General features: G+C 42.0%; 1 protein-coding gene across 1 annotated transcript in view; it reads right to left on the bottom strand.

Moving 5' to 3' along the window:
* The window catches only part of Catspere (catsper channel auxiliary subunit epsilon), a 117,312-nt gene that overhangs the window by 19,962 nt on the left and 82,350 nt on the right, over nt 1–15,000 (bottom strand). The window contains exons 11-14 of the mRNA XM_032914676.1: nt 13,779–13,829; nt 12,764–12,797; nt 12,616–12,695; nt 8,114–8,213 (exon numbers count right to left, since the gene is read on the bottom strand). Of these exons, the coding sequence (XP_032770567.1) occupies nt 8,114–8,213; nt 12,616–12,695; nt 12,764–12,797; nt 13,779–13,829 (265 nt within the window). The remainder of the gene's footprint in view (nt 1–8,113; nt 8,214–12,615; nt 12,696–12,763; nt 12,798–13,778; nt 13,830–15,000) is intronic.

Genomic DNA, 15,000 nt, shown 5'->3' with positions numbered 1-15,000 from the left:
AGTATCTGAACTTAGGCACAAGTCTAATACAAGCTGCATTGTTCAGGGTCTCTGCATTGTTCACAGGGGCAGACATGATCTGAATCTGACTTTTTGTATTGTGATGTTAGGAATCTTTGCTTGTTTGTTTTTGTTTTGTTTTCATTTTTTATTGGTTATTTTATTTATTTAGATTTCAAATGGTATCCCCCTTCCCAGTTTCCCCTCCACAAGCCCCCATCCCCTCCCCCTCCTCCTGCCTCTGTGAGGTGGTTTTGCCTCAGCACCCTAGCATTCCCCAACCCTGGGTGATCGAGTCTCCACAAGACCAAGCAGCTCCCCCCTCCCAGTGATGCCAGATAAAGTAATCCTCTCCTACTTTTACTTTTCTTTTTTTCTTTTCGAGATAGAGTTTTTTCTGTGTAACCCTGGCTGTGGTGGAACTCTTTTTTTTTTTAATCTTTATTAACTTGAGTATTTCTTCTGTACATTTCGATTGTTATTCCCCTTCCCGGTTTCTGGGCCAACATCCCCCTTCCCCTCCCCATCTTCCCCCCATTACCACCCTCCCCACAACAATCACTTTCACTAAGTGTTCAGTCTTGGCAGGACCAAGGGCTTCCCCTTCCCCTGGTGCCCTTACTAGGCTATTCATTGCTACCTATGAGGTTGGAGCCCAGGGTCAGTCCATATATAGTCTTTGGGTAGTGGCTTAGTCCCTGGAAGCTCTGGTTGGTTGGCATTGTTGTTCATATGGGGTCTCGAGTCCCTTCAAGTTCTTCCAGTCCTTCCTCTGATTCCTTCAACGGGGGTTCCGTTCTCAGTTCAGTGGATTGCTGCTGGCATTCGCCTATGTATTTGCTGTATTCTGGCTGTGTCTCTCAGGAGAGATCTACATCCGGTTCCTGTCAGCCCGCACTTCTTTGCTTCATCTATCTTATCTAGTTTGGTGGCTGTATATGTATGGGCCACATGTGGGGCAGGCTCTGAATGAGTGTTCCTTCTGCCTCTGTTCTAAACTTTGCCTCCCTATTCCCTGCCAAGGGTGTTCTTGTTCCCCTTTTAAAGAAGGAGTGAAGCATTCGCATTTTGATCATCTGTCTTGAGTTTCATGTGCTCTGTGCATCAAGAGTAATTCAAGCATTTGGGCTAATAGCCACTTATCAATGAGTGCATACCATGTGTGTTTTTCTGTGATTGGGTTACCTCACACAAGAAGATATTTTCCAGTTCCCTCCATTTGCCTATGAATTTCATAAAGTCATTGTTTTTGATAGCTGAGTAATATTCCATTGTGTAGATGTACCACATTTTCTGTATCCATTCCTCTGTTGAAGGGCATCTGGGTTCTTTCCAGCTTCTGCCTATTATAAATAAGGCTGCTATGAACATAGTGGAGCACGTGTCTTTGTTATATGTTGGGACATCTTTTGGGTATATGCCCAAGAGAGGTATAGCTGGGTCCTCAGGCAGTTCAATGTCCAATTTTCTGAGGAACCTCCAGACTGATTTCCAGAATGGTTGTACCAGTCTGCAATCCCACCAACAATGGAGGAGTGTTCCTCTTTCTCCACATCCTCGCCAGCATTTGCTATCACCTGAGTTTTTGATCTTAGCCATTCTCACTGGTGTGAGGTGAAATCTCAGGGTTGTTTTGATTTGCATTTCCCTTATGACTAAAGATGTTGAACATTTCTTTAGGTGTTTCTCAGCCATTTGGCATTCCTCAGCTGTGAATTCTCTGTTTAGCTCTAAACCCCATTTTTAATAGGGTTATTATTAAATAACCCTATTATTTAATAATAACCCTATTAAACAATAGGGTTATTATTTAATAATAATATTATTATATTATATTATTATTATTATTATTATAATATAATATATCTCCCTGCGGTCTAACTTCTAGGGTTATTTGTCTCCCTGCGGTCTAACTTCTTGAATTCTTTGTATATTTTGGGTATAAGCCCTCTATCTGTTGTAGGATTGGTAAAGATCTTTCACCCCTTGTTGGTTGTTGTTTTGTCCTAACGACAGTGTCCTTTGCCTTACAGAAGCTTTGCAGTTTTATGAGATCCCATTTGTCGATTCTTGATCTTAGAGCGTAAGCCATTGGTGTTTTGTTCAGGAAATTTTCTTCAGTGCCCATGTGTTCGAGATGCTTCCCCACTTTTTCTTCTATTAGTTTGAGTGTATCTGGTTTGATGTGGAGGTCCTTGATCCACTTGGACTTAAGCATTGTACAGGGTGATAAGCATTCTTCTCCATGCTGACCTCCAGTTGAACCAGCACCATTTGCTGAAAATGCTATCTTTTTTCCATCGGATGGTTTTGGCTCCTTTGTCAAAAATCAAGTGACCATAGGTGTGTGGGTTCATTTCTGGGTCTTCAATTCTATTCCATTGGTCTATCTGTCTGTCTCTGTACCAATACCATGCGGTTTTTATCACTATTACTCTGTAATACTACTTGAGTTCAGGGATAGTGATTCTCCCAGAAGTCCTTTTATTGTTGAGGATAGTTTTAGCTATCCTGGGTTTTTTGTTATTCCAGATGAATTTGCAAATTGTTCTGTATTTTGATGGGGATTGCATTGAATCTGTAGATCGCTTTTGGTAAAATGGCCATTTTTACTATATTAATCCTGCCAATCCATGAGCATGGGAGATCTTTCCATCTTTTGAGGTCTTCTTCAATTTCTTTCTTCAGAGCCTTGAAGTTCTTATCATGCAGATCTTTTATTTGCTTGGTTAAAGTCACACTGAGGTATTTTATATTATTTGGGACTATTATGAAGGGTGTCATTTCCCTAATTTCTTTCTTGGCTTGTTTTTCTTTTGTGTAGAGGAAGGCTACTGATTTATTTGAGTTAATTTTATACCCAGCCATTTTGCTGAAGGTGTTTATCAGGTTTAGTAGTTCTCTGGTGGAACTTTTGGGATCACTTAAATATACTATCATATCATCTGCAAACAGTGATATTTTGACTTCTTCTTTTCCGATCTGTATCCCCTTGATCTCCTTTTGTTGTCTGATTGCTCTGGCTAGAACATCAAGAACTATATTGAATAAATAGGGAGAGAGTGGGCAGCCTTGTCTAGTCCTTGATTTTAGTGGGATTGCTTCAAGTTTCTCTCCATTTAGTTTAATGTTAGCTACTGATTTGCTGTATATGGCTTTTACTAGGTTTAGGTATGGGCCTTGAATTCCTATTCTTTCCAGGACTTTTATCATGAAGGGGTGTTGAATTTTGTCAAATGCTTTCTCAGCATCTAATGAAATGATCATGTGTTCTTTCAGTTTGTTTATATAATGGATTCTGTTGATGGTTTTCCGTATATTAAACCATCCCTGCATGCCTGGGATGAAGCCTCCTTGATCATGGTAGATGATTGTTTTGATGTGCTCTTGGATTTGGTTTGCCAGAATTTTATTGAGTATTTTTGCGTCGATATTCATAAGGGAAATTGGTCTGAAGTTCTCTTTCTTTGTTGGGTCTTTGTGTGGTTTAGGTATAGGAGTAATTGTGGCTTCATAGAAGGAATTCGGCAGTGCTCCATCTGTTTCAATTTTGTGGAATAGTTTGGATAGTATTGGTATGAAGTCTTCTATGAAGATCTGATAGAATTCTGCACTAAACCTGTCTGGACCTGGGCTCTTTTTGGTTGGGAGACCTTTAATGACTGCTTCTATTTCGTTAGGAATTATGGGGTTGTGTAAATGGTTTATCTGTTCCTGATTTAACTTCGGTACCTGGTATCTGTCTAGGAAATTGTCCATTTCTTGCAGATTTTCAAGTTTTGTTGAATATAGGCTTTTGTAGTAGGATCTGATGATTTTTTTTAATTTCCTCTGATTCTGTAGTTATGTCTCCCTTTTCATTTCTGATTTTGTTAATTTGGACATACTCTCTGTGACCTTTCGTTAGTCTGACTGAGGGTTTACCTGTCTTGTTGATTTTCTCAAAGAACCAACTTTTGGTTCTGTTGATTCTTTCTATGGTCCTTTTTGTTTCTACTTGGTTGATTTCAGCTCTGAGTTTGATTATTTCCTGCCTTCTACTCCTCCTGGGTGTATTTGCCTCTTTTTGTTCTACAGCTTTTAGGTGTGCTGTCAAGCTGCTGATATACGCTCTCTCCTACTTCTTTCTGCAGGCACTCAGAGCTATGAATTTTCCTCTTAGCACAGCTTTCATTGTGTCCCATAAGTTTGAGTATGTTTTACCTTCATTTTCATTAAATTCCAAGAAGTCTTTAATTTCTTTCTTTATTTCTTCCTTGACCAGGTTATCATTGAGTAGAGCATTGTTCAACTTCCATGTATATGTGGGCGTTCTTCCCTTATTGTTATTGAAGACCGTGGTGGTCTGATAGGACGCATGGGATTATTTCTATCTTTTTGTATCTGTTGAGGCCTGTTTTATGACATATTATATGGTCAGGTTTGGAGAAAGTACCATGAGGTGGTGAGAAGAAGGTATATCCTTTTGTTTTAGGATAGAATGTTCTATAAATATCTGTTAAGTCCATTTGGTTCATGACTTCTCTTAGTCTGTCTATGTCTCTGTTTAATTTCTGTTTCCATGATCTGTCCATTGATGAGAGTGGAGTGTTGAAATCTCCTACTATTATTGTGTGAAGTGCAATGTGTGCTTTGAGCTTTAGTAAGGTTTCTTTTATGTATGTAGGTACCCTTGTATTTGGAGCATAGATATTTAGGATTGAGAGTTCATCTTGGTGGATTTTTCCTTTGATGAATATGAAGTGTCTTTCCTTATCTTTTTTGATGACTTTTAGTTGAAAATTGATTTTATTCGATATTAGAATGGCTACTCCAGCTTGCTTCTTCAGACCATTTGCTTGGAAAGTTGTTTTCTAGCCTTTCACTCTGAGGTAGTGTCTGTCTTTGTCTCTGAGGTGTGTTTCCTGTAGGCAGCAGAATGCAGGGTCCTCATTGCGTATCCAGTTTGTTAATCTGTGTCTTTTTATTGGGGAGTTGAGACCATTGATGTTGAGAGATATTAAGGAATAGTGATTATTGCTTCCTGTTATATTTATATTTGGATGTGAGGTTATGTTTATGTGCTTTTCTTCTCTTTGTTTTGTTATGAAGACGATTAGTTTCTTGCTTTTTCCAGGGTGTAGCTTGCCTCCTTATGTTGTGCTTTACCATTTATTATCCTTTGTAGCGCTGAATTTGTAGAAAGATATTGTGTAAATTTGGTTTTGTCATGGAATATCTTGGTTTCTCCATTTATGTTAATTGAGAGTTTTGCAGGATACAGTAACCTGGGCTGGCATTTGTGTTCTCTTAGGGTCTGTATGACATCTGTCCAGGATCTGGCTTTCATAGTCTCTGGCGAGAAGTCTGGTGTGATTCTGATAGGTCTGCCTTTATATGTTACTTTACCTTTTTCCCTTACTGCTTTTAATATTCTTTCTTTATTTTGTGTATGTGGTGTTTTGACTATTATGTGACAGGAGGATTTTCTTTTCTGGTCCAATCTATTTGGAGTTCTGTAGGCTTCTTGTATGTTTATGGGCATCTCTTTCTTTAAGTTAGGGAAGTTTTCTTCTGTGATTTTGTTGAAGATATTTACTGGTCCTTTGAGCTGGGAGTCTTCACTATCTTCTATACCTATTATCCTTAGGTTTGATCTTCTCATTGAGTCCTGGATTTCCTGTATGTTTTGGACCAGTAGCTTTTTCCTCTTTACATTATCTTTGACAGTTGAGTCGATGATTTCTATGGGACTCTTCTATCTCTTGTGTTCTGTTGGTGATGCTCGTATCTGCGGCTCCTTGTCTCTTCCTTTGGTTTTCTATATTCAGGGTTGTTTCCCTTTGTGCTTTCTTTATTGCTTCTATTTCCATTTTTAATTCCTTCACCTGTTTGTGTTTTCCTGGAATTCTTTCAGGAATTTTTGTGATTCTTCTCTATAGGCTTCTACTTGTTTATTTATGTTTTCCTGCGTTTCTCTAAGGGAGTTCTTCATGTCTTTCTTGAAGTCCTCCAGCATCATGATCAAATGTGATTTTAAATCTAGATCTTGCTTTTCTGGTGTGTTTGGATATTCAGTGTTTGCTTTGGTGGGAGAATTGGGCTCCGATGGTGCAATGTAGTCTTGGTTTCTGTTGCTTGGGTTCCTGCGCTTGCCTCTCGCCATCAGGTTGTCTCTGGTGTTACCTCGTTCTGCTATTTCTTACGTGGCTAGACCATCCTATAGGCCTGTGTGTCAGGAGTGCTGTAGACCTGTTTTCCTGTTTTCTTTCAGCCAGTTGTGGGAACAGAGTGTTCTGCTTTCGGGCGTGTAGTCTTTCCTTCCTACTGGTCTTCAGCTGTTCCTGTGGGACTGTGTCCTGAGTCCACCAGGTAGGTCGTTCGGAGCAGAAAAGTTGGTCTTACCTGTGGTCCTGTGGCTCAAGTTGCTCGTTGGGGGGGCTGCTTTTGAGCTCTCCGTGAGGGTGGCAACCAGGAGGGCCTGCGTCGACTTTTCCCAGAGCCCCTGTGTACCGGGGTCCCAGATGGCGTTAGGTGTTTTCCTCTGGAGTCAGAAATGTGGGCAGAGTGCAGTCTCTTCTGGCCTCCCAGGCGTGTCTGCCCCTCTGAAGGTTTAGTTCTCCCTCCCACGGGATTTGGGTGCAGAGAACTGTTGATCGGTCCCTTTAGGTCCGGGTGGTTTCTGGACTGCCTGTGGTGGAACTCTTATCTGTAGACCATGCTGTACTTGATCAGATCCACCTGCCTCTGCATCCCTGAGTGCTGGCTGGAATTCTGGGATTAGCGTTTTAAGAATCCAACCCAGGGCACTCGGCAAGAGTTCTGCCACTGAAACGGAATGGCTCATCTGTTTGTTTGAGAGAGGCAGCAGTCTAAGGTTGGCCAACAACTTGATACATTTCTATACTTTGACTTTGAACTGGTCTTCCTTTCTCCATCTGCCAAGTGCTGGGATTCCAAGTGTGTCCCATCCCACCCAATTGAAAGTTTAATTCTGGATTATACAAAGCCCAACTCAGTTGTCCCAGGTTACTTGAAGCATGAACTCAGAAGTCAGGCTTCTTCATGATGTCTCCTTGAAGTTCCTACTCTGGACTGTTTCAGTTTTCAACCTATCCAACCACTGCTGCTTCTGTAATGAACTAAGGTGACAGGAAGTATGGGGGTCCATGGGAGAATGATAGACTTCCTATTTGCATTGCAGTCAGAGAACCAGGCATGGACTCACCTAGAGGATTGTGGGAAACGTAGTTCTTGTTAAGTAAAGTGTTATTTTTCAGCAATGCCTCTATGCAATTGATGGAAGGGTTTTCTTCTGGGCCGCACACACATGTACTCATGTGCACTTGCACCCCCATACAAATGTACACATATACACAGTTCCTTTGCTTCTCCTTCTTTCTTCTTCTCCTTTCATCTTCCTCTTCCTCCCCTTCATCTTCTTTTTGGTTTTCGAGACAAGGTTTCTTTATGTCACCCTGGCTATCCTGGAACTCACTCTGTAGACTCTGCTGGTCTTGAACTTAGAGATCTACCAACTTCTGCCTCACAAGTGCTGGGATTAAAGGTTTGTGCCACTACTACCCAACAACAAGTTCAATGATGAATCAATGGGGATGAATCAAGGTCTTTCATCTTAGAGGCCAAACAAACAGGGGACTGTGAGGCATGATGGGTTTATTTAGGAAAGACTGTGTGTTCCCACAGTGGTAAAGTGTTAATTCAGCTCCCCTGGTTGGACTCAAGGTGAGTGCTATATCACAGATAATTAATCTCTAATGAGAAAGAAAATGCCATACAGAAAGGAGCCACTCTGATTTTCTTTGAGCCTGTGATCTCAAGGGATAATTAAACGTTCGACACAGTTCAGATAGAGAAGAAAATGCTCACCATGACCGCATTCCCTTCCTACTGCACTATTTTTTTTTCTGACCTTTCTTATGTCTGTTTTATAAACAGCATCCTCTTCTTGTTCAGAGATGCAGCTCAGAAGTCACTGACTTTAATATGGAGTTGGCTTTCTTTTCTATTTATGATTTGGTTTTACTTCCCTCAGATAATTTACATACACATGGAAAAATCAAAAGGATTCATTCAATTGGGTGTTGTTTAAATTCAAAGAGGTCGGTTGTACCTGCTGCATAGTAGAATTATAGATGTAGTCATTCCTGCCGTGGACTTCCCACAAGATAAAATTTGCATCCACTATTTTAATAAATCCATTTTCATCATACCTGAAACAACAAACACAAAAATGCTAGTTTAGTGTCAAAAGGAGGGCCTGCAGCTTGCAAGTCTCGTGGTGTTAGGTTCAAATCTTTTTTTGTCTACTCCATTTTTTGAGACAGTGTCTCAGATAGCCCAGGTAGGCCCCCAAGCTTACTATGAAGTGAAAGAGGCCCTTCAGATCCTGATCGTCTATCTCTACTTCCCACACACTGGGATCACAAGAATGTGGCATTCACGGTCCCCAGGGAAGTCACTGAGACTCCCCAACTATTACAAATATTTGATATGATTGTATCAGATGGCTAGGTCTACTTCTCCCAACTGAGTGAAATAAATGCGCCTCGTTTTGAGACAGGATCTCATGTAGCTACCACTTGTCTTGAACCTTGGAGTTCACTGTGGAGCCAAGGCTGGCCTCCTCCTGCTCTTGGCGTGCACACCTCCGGACTGCCATGATGACTCGTGTGCACCACCAGGTCCAGCCCCATGTGACAGATGTTGTTCAAAATAAAAACCTAACAGTACAGAAGAGGGAGGATCAGAACCGCAAGTTTATCCATTGCACTAATGACCACATAGTGATGAAGTGGGACTAGGTGGGTCCTGATGACATGGTAGAGAGAAGAAAAGACAGATGGAAGGACAAGTCAAGGGTCTCTGGGTATTTATCATTAAGCCACATGTCATGTGGAGACAGTGAAAACATGGAGTTACTGTACTGAAGGTTGGACTTCCTGCCTGCTTCCTCGGAAGGGCAGCTGGAATATAGATGGAATCTTGCAGTCAGCAGCCAGAAGAGCTGAGGTAAGGCTGGGAAAGAGACTCCATACAGCAGAAGACATGGTCACAGTCCTGCATGGACAGGGTACTCCCTTGTGATACTGACACCGGACGCATTAGCCCCACCATGCTGAGTTGTTCCCATAGACCCATGCAGTTTTAAAAAGAAAGCTGGTACTTTATATGAAGATTTTTTTCTCTTTAATAAAAATAAAGGCTTGAGAGCAAAGATACTGTTGTTATTAATAACTTTATACCTCTGATTGTAGAACTCAGGACCACACAAATGTTTACCCAGCTTCCTTCCCCAGCTGCTTTTGCTCCCTCTCTGCACCTCCTTCTCCTGGCTTCCCCCTCCTTTTCCCTTTCTCCTTGCCTCTCTGTTCTGTGATGGAGTCTCATAGTCCAGGCTGGCTGGCCTCAGACTCACTAGGTAGCCAAGGGTGCCCCCTACCTCCCTACTTTCCAGGCTCCTTATTGCTTGTGTCTGAGTGAAGTTGTCCTCCTATACTCATTGGGTGGGAATTTCCCTAACTTGAAAACTAGCAGCATTCTGGGAAACAGGAGTTGGATTACAACTTATGTTAGTGATAGAATTCTTGATTTCCTAAGAGTCAGGAGTGGATGGAATGGCACAGCTGAGCAGGAAAAGGCTCCACTTGCTTTGGAGCGTGATGGTCTGTGTTTGACCCCTGGAACCCCCTAAGTGAGAGAAGAGAACCAGCTCTGAATGTGGTCTGACAATTCCCCCCTCCAATAATTTTTTTTTTTTTTTTAAAAGAATTGGGTGTAAGGGGTTGGGAATTTAGCTCAGTGGTAGAGCGCTTGCCTAGCAAGCACAAGGCCCTGGGTTCGGTCCTCAGCTCCAGTGGGGGGTGGGAGGGAGAAAAAGAAAAGAAAAGAAAAACAAGAATTGGATGTAAAATGGGTCAAAAGGGTCTCAGTGTCACTAGGAGAGTTAGTGCAAAGGGTCGCAGTGCCATCTTGTGGAAGAAGAAGAAGCATGATCCTTCATTTTGGAGTTTTCCTTCACTGAATAAAAGTGCCAGAGAGATTTTCGTCCGTGAGCTTATTTTAATACATTTTTCATTAGGGTGGAATAGAATTCTAATTAAATCCAAGAATGCAGGAATGTCACTAATTGGCAGTCAAATTCCCAACTGTGGGCAATTTTTCTATGGAAATCCTATTTTGGATCTCTTCTTGTGCATGGTCCATTATATTGACTAGGTCTTTTATTATCTGTGTTTAGAGGAACAGGAAAGCTGGACAAAGGGCGAGCCTGGCAGTGTACAGAGCAGCTGCCGTGTCACCGATAAGCCCTTTCTGCTCTTCGTTTAGTGACTGCACGTCTGCATGGTGATCTGGAACAGAGGGTGCCATGGTTGATACTGGTCATCACCTTGCCAGGATCTAGACTCATCCATGAGCAAGCCTCTGGGTACATCTGTGAGGGATTATTTTAGATTAATTAATTGAGGTTAATCTGCAAGCATGCCTTTGAAGGATTTTGTTGCTTACCACCCCAAAGGTGGGTAGTACCTTCCATCATTGGTGCAGACGTGAGGAGGTCCTTTTCACCTCTTTGCCTCTGTGTCTTGGGGGTGTGTTCATTGGCCTCATTTGCTCTACCTGTGAGTTGCCTCTGTCTCCCTCTGCTGACATCAGAACTCAGCTGCTTCAGCCTTCCGATATGGACTGAATCCTCCACACCTTTACTGCTGGACTGGGACTGCAAGGCATCCCAGGACTGTGCAGGCCTTATCCTATAAGCCAGTCTAATTACCGCCCCTCCCCCCTGAATATATAGACTCATTCTATGTCCTTCGTTTCTCAGAGGACTGTAACAGAGGGGAGAGATATCTGTGAGAAAGAGGAGAACATCCAGGAACGATGTTCTTAGTAAAGGGGACAGTTTGTCTATGTTGTGCTGGCTAGATTTTATGTCAGTTGACACACGCTAGGGTCATTTGAGAAGAGGGCGCCTCTGTTGGAGAAATGCAGCTGCCAGACTGGTCTTTGGTAAGTCTATGGTACATTGTATTGACTGATGACTGAAGTAGGATGGCCCAGCTCACTGTGGGCAGGGCTGGCGGTGCCCGGTTCTTTAAGAAAGCAAATGAAGCAGCTCTTGCCTCCAAGTTCCTACCCTGACATCTCTGGACGATGTACTACAAACTAGAAGCTGAACCAATCTTCTTCCCCCACCTCACTACCCCTACCCCTGCCCCACCAAGTTGGTTTTGGTCATGATGTTTCATCACAGTCATAGAAATCCTAAGATATATGGTGACTATGAGCTCATGGTTCAAATGCTTAAAGAGATATACATGGGCTCTAGACATTTGACTGATGCTATCTTTGGGTCCTCCATCTTCACTCCTTCATTGTCCCCCTCACCACTCACATATCAGTGATCAACTCTTTCTGGCTATCATAACACATTTGTATCAGAGATGGACTTCTGGGTCCATGTTCCCTTTCAATTATTCTCCGGCTCCTAAACACAATTTTTCTATCATGTCTCCCTCCTTAAGACTTCTTCCCCTAAAATCCAGAGAGATACAGACAAAGCAAACGCGCAGTCACATGGCCTTCCTAAAAGGAAGGAACGGACTGAATCCTTGCGTGGTCTGGACCCCCAGGTCTTCTTCACTTGACATAGGCCCACCAGTGTATGTTTATACATTTTCATCCTCAAAGTTCCATTCTCATTGGTAGACTTCTCCACTAGAATCTGCCGACACCCAGGTTCTTTGCACCTTTAAGGATCCAGCGCACACTTTGAGAGCATCTCCCAGAGCCAGGAGCAGGACCCCTTATAGCCGAGGTGGATTCCTTCTTTTGTGTCCCAACACCCACTGACCACTTCATTCTTTTCTATAAGATAACTTGGCATGTGGGCTCTTGTATTTGCTTAGTCCGTCTTTTGAGGGTAGAGATCCCATCCTCAATCCCTGAATTCTTAGTGCTTGGCCCAGTACTTGGGGGGAATTATCTGGCATGGTAGTTGGTGGGAAATGGGTATTGAATGCTGATGAGCTGAATTAAAGAGCTTTATTGGGAGAGAACACTCGACTTTTAACATTGATTGTGTTTTTATTTTAACTCTGGAGAAATAGGGACCTTGTTAGAAAGTAAGGAAACAAGCACAGAGCTACTTCTCAGTAGAGGAGGGAGAGCCTTGGTGCTCAGAAAAACTAGAAGGTGGAAGCCAGAGAGGATTAGATTAGGGCTACAGCACAGGAGGTTTTGATGAGTGTTGTGGGTAGGAAGAACCTGGTAGAACCTTCCAAGTGTGATAGGTGCAGAAGGAAGGCAAGCAGCAAGGCCTGAGAGCAGAAAAAGCCTTCCGGACCCCAGTAGAAACTCTCTGCCAACAAAATAGAGTGAAGTACTAAGCTGCTACTGCTGCCCTCCCCACTGAAGAACAGCCAGCTCCTTCCCAGCCCAAGGAGGCTAGCACAGGGCATTAGGTTCCCTTGACCTAGCATTGTAGGTGGTGGTGAGCCACCATGTAGGAGCTGGGGACTGAACTCAGGTCCTCTGTAAGAACAGAATGGCCTCTTAACAACCAAGTCATTTTTCTAGCACACAAATTAGTTTCTCAAGTGGGTAAATACTTACAATTCTACTACAGGGTGAAACATTTCTTCCATATCAACTGTTCGTGGGCAGCCATATTTTGCTACTTCATACCTTACTTTCTGTAAGAAAGAAAAATGCCTCAGTTGTTGTGTCCTTTGCCACACTGACAAGTTTATACTTTTCTTACCAAATTTTCACGTGGGCTATCCCTCAGAAGTTCCCTGTTGGGGGAAAAAAAAAAGGACATTTGTTATGATCTCCTTGTTCTTCCTTCCCAATTTACAAAGTAAAAGCTGGAGAGATGACTCAGCAGTTAAGAGCACTGGTTGCTCTTCCAGAGGTCCTGTGTTCAGTTCCCAGCAACTACATGGTAGCTCACAGCCAACTCTAATGGGATCCGATGCCTTCTTTTGCCATGCAGGTATACATGCAGATAGAGCACTCATTATACATAGAATAAATAAATGTTAAAATGAATAAATAAAAAACTAAGAGCATAATTTATTTGGGGTGGTGAGTGTGAATTTACACATTTGTATGAATGTGGCATGTGCATGTGTTTGTGTGTGTCTGGCATGCATATGGAGGTCAAAGGACAGCCTCTGGAGCTGGCCATCCGTTCCACATTGCTTTAGGCAGGGTCTCTTTGCTGTTTGCCACTGAGTCCAGCTTGTCTGCAAGATTCTCTTGTTGCCTTTCACAGTCTCACTGTTGGCACACGGGAATTTAAGATGGATGTAATTATGCTTGGATTTCCATGGGGTTGGGACTTTACCCGATGAGCCATCTCTCTGGGTCTTACAAGTGTATTTTAAAATCCCAGTTATTCTCTGTTTTTTAATTTATTCCTATAATGGAATCCTCCTCTGTAAACTCAGGAGACATGTCAACTCTAACTAGGCTAATTACACAGTTGTGTAGAGAAGAGAGGTGGGGAAAAATATTGTTTGTCTATCTTAAGTTAGAAGCGACAAATACAGGATTTGAGACTAAGTCATACTTGCTCTGTTTAACCAGTTGAATCACTGAGGACAATGCTAAATGTGTCTTATACATGTTTCAGACAATGTTAGGGTCATCTCTACAGCTTTTCTTTTAAATTTGGAAACTGTTTATAAATATTCATGCCGACAGTGTTACAGACACTAAGTACTAGTTGGTTATGAACTGTTAATTGCCCTTATGTTAGAAGTATTTCTTACTTGTCAATCACATAAGAAAAGTCACGACGATGACATCTGGTATTATTAAATCTACAAAAATAAAACAATGTAGCTGTAAGGTCATTACTCGTACATTTGCATAAACATTTCATCATCCAACTCAGTGGCTCTTAAACTGGAGATTCTTTTAGTTCATTTACTAAATCAAAGTCTCTGAGATCAGTTTGTCATCGCCTTAGCAATTCTATTTTTTTTTTAAATCAGTTTCATGAATGTTTGTGATTTACCTCTTATATTCTGAACACAATTATTAATATTTTGTAAGATGGATAGGGAGAAGGGAACACTTGTTCATAAACTGCAATGATTAGTCAGTTGGAATTAGTCAGTAGAACAGGTCTAGTACACCACATGGTGACCACAGTCTGCCATTGGTTGAGTTTTTGAAGCAACTTGTAATGGCAACACACCATGGTTGTCAACTTGCCTACATTTGGAATTAATTAACTCCAAACGCCCCAATGTAGGGACATGTCTGTGAGGGATTTTTGCTTGATTTGAAGTGGAAAGATTTAATTTGGATCTTTGAGATAGGAAGACACACCTTTAATCAAGATCTTTTGAACTGGAAAGAACCACCTCTAATCTGGGCCATGCCTTCTATGGAAGCTCATATAAGAACATGGAAGGTGGAAGCTATTGCTCTTTGCCTGCTTGCCTTTGTCTCACTAGCAAGTCTATTCCTTCACTGGCATTAGAGCCTACTTCTTCAGGATTCCAGGGTGTACTGAAGACCAGCTGAGACACCCAGCCTCATGGACTGAACAATTACTGGATTCCTGGACCTTCAGTGCATAGGCAGCCATTGTCGGGTCAAGAGAGTAATAAACCAAAAATTTTCTAGAATGCAATGAAAATGAATATTCAGAACACCATACTCATGGGACACAAGGAATGTGGTGTAGCACTAGGCACCTACACACACACACACACACACACACACACACACACACACACACACACACACACACAGAGTTAAAAAGTTAAAGAGATGGCATACTAACAACACTGGCACACCTGAAAGCTCTAGAACAAAACTGTAAGCTCACCCAAGAGGAGTAAATGGCAGGAAATCATCAATCTGAGGGTTGAAATCAATACGAACGGAAACAAAGAAAAAAAAATACAAAAGAATGAAACAATTCATTGGATCTTTGAAAAAATCAGCAGGATAGACAAATCCTTATCCAAACTAACTAAA

The sequence above is a fragment of the Rattus rattus genome, chromosome 10 (genome assembly GCF_011064425.1).
Source record: "Rattus rattus isolate New Zealand chromosome 10, Rrattus_CSIRO_v1, whole genome shotgun sequence".
Classification (NCBI taxonomy): domain Eukaryota; kingdom Metazoa; phylum Chordata; class Mammalia; order Rodentia; family Muridae; genus Rattus; species Rattus rattus.
The sequence above is the reverse complement of the archived record's forward strand: the minus strand, read 5'-3'. Positions and strand labels throughout refer to the sequence as shown.